General features: G+C 53.9%; 1 protein-coding gene across 1 annotated transcript in view; it reads left to right on the top strand.

The window, feature by feature from the left end:
- The window catches only part of VSX2 (visual system homeobox 2), a gene marked incomplete at its 5' end in the record, with an annotated part of 17,307 nt that extends 13,335 nt beyond the window's left edge, over nt 1-3,972 (top strand). The window contains 2 exons of the mRNA XM_010132652.1: nt 2,392-2,572; nt 3,641-3,972. Of these exons, the coding sequence (XP_010130954.1) occupies nt 2,392-2,572; nt 3,641-3,972 (513 nt within the window). The remainder of the gene's footprint in view (nt 1-2,391; nt 2,573-3,640) is intronic.
- Nucleotides 3,973-4,083: the final 111 nt, after the last annotated feature.

Genomic DNA, 4,083 nt, shown 5'->3' with positions numbered 1-4,083 from the left:
TGCTGGGGCAGGCTGACACTTAGCCAGTGATAAGGGCAGCGGAACATGAGACATGGGGGAGGATGTTTGGGGCATCAATGCAGGAGGGAGGGGAAGGGAAGAGGTGGTAAAAGCATTGCTGAAGAGGCAACTGGATAAAAAAAGTTGTCTACTTGGTTCTTGATGGAAAAAACTGTTCCTTACAGAGCTCCCAGGTGTGGCAACTGGTGACAAAAACAGCTGTACAAAGCTGAGTGCTGCAAGCTGCTCTAAGTACACGAAAAGGTGTCACTGCAGCCCCAAACCGAGGCAGATTTGCAGACATCAGCCCTTGGGTTGTGCAGAAATTTCTCACTGAGGCCAAGGGAGACGGAGAGGAGCTCAGTGGCGAGGGACATAACTATACTGGTTTATCCGGGGCAGAACTGGCAGGATCCTTTTCCTGGCCCCGGTGAGTTGAGCTGCCCCATTAAATCATGGAGGTGTCAGGGGTGGCTACCCCACCACCCTGATCTGGCGGGTGAGAAAGAACCATAGGGGTTTGTGCTGTGGTTGCAGGGAGGCGTGTGTAGCCTGGAGTGAGAGACCCTGCCAGCATCTTGCCGACTGCATCAGTGAGCAAACCCGTGTGTCACTCAGGCATGGAGCAGGCAGAGGGAGGAAGCTGTTTACTCCTAAGGGTCCTCTTTCAGGACCTGGCAGATTTGCAGCCATCCATGGTCCAGGGGTTACACTGGCAGTATGAGAGTGTAAATCGGACTATTTATCATGCAGAGGAGGTAACGCTGTGAAGCAGCCTGGCTGTAAAATCCTCTTTGACATGCACAGAGTGTCTTCTGCTGGGAGAAGCTGGGATCACAGCTGCGGGGACCACCACACCTCCCACCCTGCAGAGCTCCCTGCAGGGCAAGGCCAGTGGGCTCCAAGGAACGGCTAAGGCTGGCTGACATCGGTGCCAGCAAGCCACCCACCTACCCTGCAGCTCTGTCCTGCAGGGCTTCTGTGCGGGGCAGCTCCCAAAGAGGAAAGCTGAGAGGAGGACATTGCCCTGCGACTTCAGTCTCGTGGTCCCCACTGTGCGTCTGCTCCCCACTGCGGCCTGAGCTCCCCCATGACTCTGGGTGGTGGGGACAAGAGAGGGTTAAGCTGTCAGCTCTGTAATGTTAAACAGGTGTCAAAGGCACCTCCATATATCTGCAGATTGAAATCAAATTCTTTGCAGTATAAAAAGATAAATTACCCAGGCGATTCCCGCCTCATCCCACTCATCAGGCCAGAGCCAGACGGCAAGCAATTTTTTTTTTTTAATGTGCTAACGACCTAATCAAGCAATCAAGTCGGAGAAGATTGCAGAGTGACCCCGAGCATCCATCTGCCAGCAAGATCCATTCATTTCCATTCTGCCTGTACTTTCCAGAAAAGGGAGGAGAAAAAAATAAAAAAGGGAAAAAAAATCTAAACAAATTAACACCCAATTTTCTGTGTGTCTAATTAGTTAAATGAGGAGGTGTTTGGGGTGTCCATGGGGAGGGAGAGGCTAACTCTCAGAGAGGGACCTCGTAACTTCATGGCATTAATTAGCACAGGTCAATGGCGTGGTTCCCTGGGGACTAGCTGCTTTAATTTCCCGTGATATTTCAGCGCCTGAGGCCCATCGATTCAAACTGAAATTAACTTATTTTTCAATCAGGGCTGGGCTGCCCCTGGGGCTGACTCTTCCTTTGCCTCCTTCTGAATAGACCTCGAGCAATTTTTCATCTAAAGCTGATGCCTCTCCTCGGCTTGAAGGAGAGAAGCCGGGGAGGGAGGAGGGCAAGGGAGACAAGAAGAATGGAAATCAGAGAGAGAGCGCTAATAGATTTCTACGAGCATCCCCCTCATCTCCCTGCCATCACCGCCTGCCTCTCTGCTCACTGCCCCCCAGGTCACAGCTCAGAGATTATTCTGCCAATTTTCTGAGAAGATGAGGGTCTTTTCAAACTGGGAATTCAGAGTGAAGCACACAGATCAGCTTCCCCCTTCTCCTGCCTCTCCTGAGCATCCGCCCCCATCCCAGCCCTCTCTGCAGGCATTGTGCCGCAGCTCAGACACTCAGTAAGTAATAAAAGAAAATCCCAGGCACGAGAGCCAAAAGCTGCTAGAAAAAGATGCCACAATGGCAAATTAATTACATCCTGCAGAGGGGGATGTGACCTGCTCTCATGCTTGTCCCTCGCCACTCCTGCAAGGGAGGGAGGGAGAGGTAGCTGGTGGCTGCTGCATGGGGGAAGAAGTCACAGTGCTTTCAGAGTAGGCATCCATGTGTCTGCCTTCATTCCACTGCACAGGCACACGTGCATTACCATGTGGGAAGGGGACTGACAGACCTTCTTCCCACAAAAAACCCGTGTCCCTCTTTGGCATCCACACCAGGTTTGGTTCCAGAACCGCCGAGCCAAATGGCGGAAGCGGGAGAAGTGCTGGGGCAGGAGCAGTGTGATGGCTGAGTATGGGCTCTACGGTGCCATGGTGCGTCACTCCATCCCGCTGCCCGAGTCCATCCTAAAATCTGCCAAGGATGGCATAATGGAGTCATGCGCCCCTTGGCTTCTGGGTAAGTGAGCAGCTGCCTTCATGGGGGATGGTGAGGGGGTTGAGACAAAGTAGAGGGAAGCGAGGAAGAAACCAGAGCTCTGTTGAAAGCATGGGTGGAGAGCCATGGGGGTACCCTGCCCCATTGCCCTCCATTTGTCCCCAAATGGCTGTCGTCAGTGGGGTCTGACCGCTCATTCCGAATCCCTGCTGGTCCTTGGATCCCGGCCTGCAGGATCTGGCTGGAGCGGGAATTTGTCCCCCATGCTCAGGCTGGTGTTAGCCTTTGGCATCCCTCCTGCCTAGCCCTGGAGCAGGGAGTCCAACCATTGCCCAAGGCAGGATGAAGAAGTCAGTCCCAGCCAACTCCAGCCCTATGATGCTGTGAGGGGTTGTTAAGGGTCGACAGGGCTGCTGGGATCCCCGAGTGCGTTTTCCTTGCCCCAGGTTCCAGGGCAATCATGCTGTGGCCTCATGTTGGGGGAGCTGCATTTCTGCCTGCTTTCACTTGTTTGGCTGTGCACGCATGGACATAGCAGCCACCCTACCACATTATTCCTGCTCTTCGCTTGTTGTTTTCCGACCTTTCAGGCTGGTTCTGACCCAAAACTAGTGTCTGGCACCTTGATGATGGGCTGTCCTGTCCTTCTATCTGTGCAAAACTGAGAGGCACAGGGGTGGTTCATGTAAGAAGTGGATTGATACAGGAATAAGCAGAGGGGGAGGTCTCTCTCTCCAGCCTTGGTGAAGCTCAGACAACTGTGCTGCTGTCTGAGACTGTAGTCGCCACGTGGAGAAAAGTTAGCTTTAGGCTCTCAGAGAGAAACGAAGGGGAGGATAACTCTAGACCTTTGGGGGCAGCCCCAAGGGCATGGATGCTGGGGCTGGGCTACCCCAGCAGGCAGCTGCTTTGCCTGGGCTGCCCTCGCACAGGGGGCAGAGCGAGCGGCTCGCCATGACTGCTGCATGAAGCAAGGGTTTCTGCTTTTCCTTAATTCTGGCCTCTCTTTATCTTTGCTGTTTTCAGTTCAAGATGGCTTTCCCATGCCCAGGCGCTTTTCTAAACCCGAATACCACCAATTCTTTTTAGGGATGCACAAAAAGTCTCTGGAGGCAGCAGCTGAGGCGGGGAGGAAGACGGAGGTGGAGCGTCAGGCCCTGTCCAAGCTTGACAAGGGTGACAAGGATGAGAGGGGCCTGGATCCCAAAACCACCATTTCCCAGGAGGAACTGAGAGAAAACAGCATTGCTGCCCTCAGGGCGAAAGCTCAGGAGCACAGCACCAAAGTCCTGGGGACCATTGTGGGAGACACCCCAGCCCTGGGCAGGAAGCCAGAGACAGGGGAGGAGGTGGCAGTGGCAGAGGATGAGAGACAGATGGAGAAATTGAATTCATCACAGAAGGCAGAGAAGCTGATCTAGGACGGGAAGAGGCAGTGGAAGCCAGCCCCGACAGACACACAAGGGGCTGCACTTCCCCTTGGACTGCCCCTGCCTGGGGAGGAGCGCCCTGCTCTGTGCGGTTGGGATTTT

Source organism: Buceros rhinoceros, unplaced genomic scaffold, assembly GCF_000710305.1.
Source record: "Buceros rhinoceros silvestris isolate BGI_N320 unplaced genomic scaffold, ASM71030v1 scaffold11810, whole genome shotgun sequence".
NCBI lineage: Eukaryota > Metazoa > Chordata > Aves > Bucerotiformes > Bucerotidae > Buceros > Buceros rhinoceros.
Note: the sequence above shows the minus strand (reverse complement) of the source record. Positions and strands in the feature narration are given on the sequence as shown.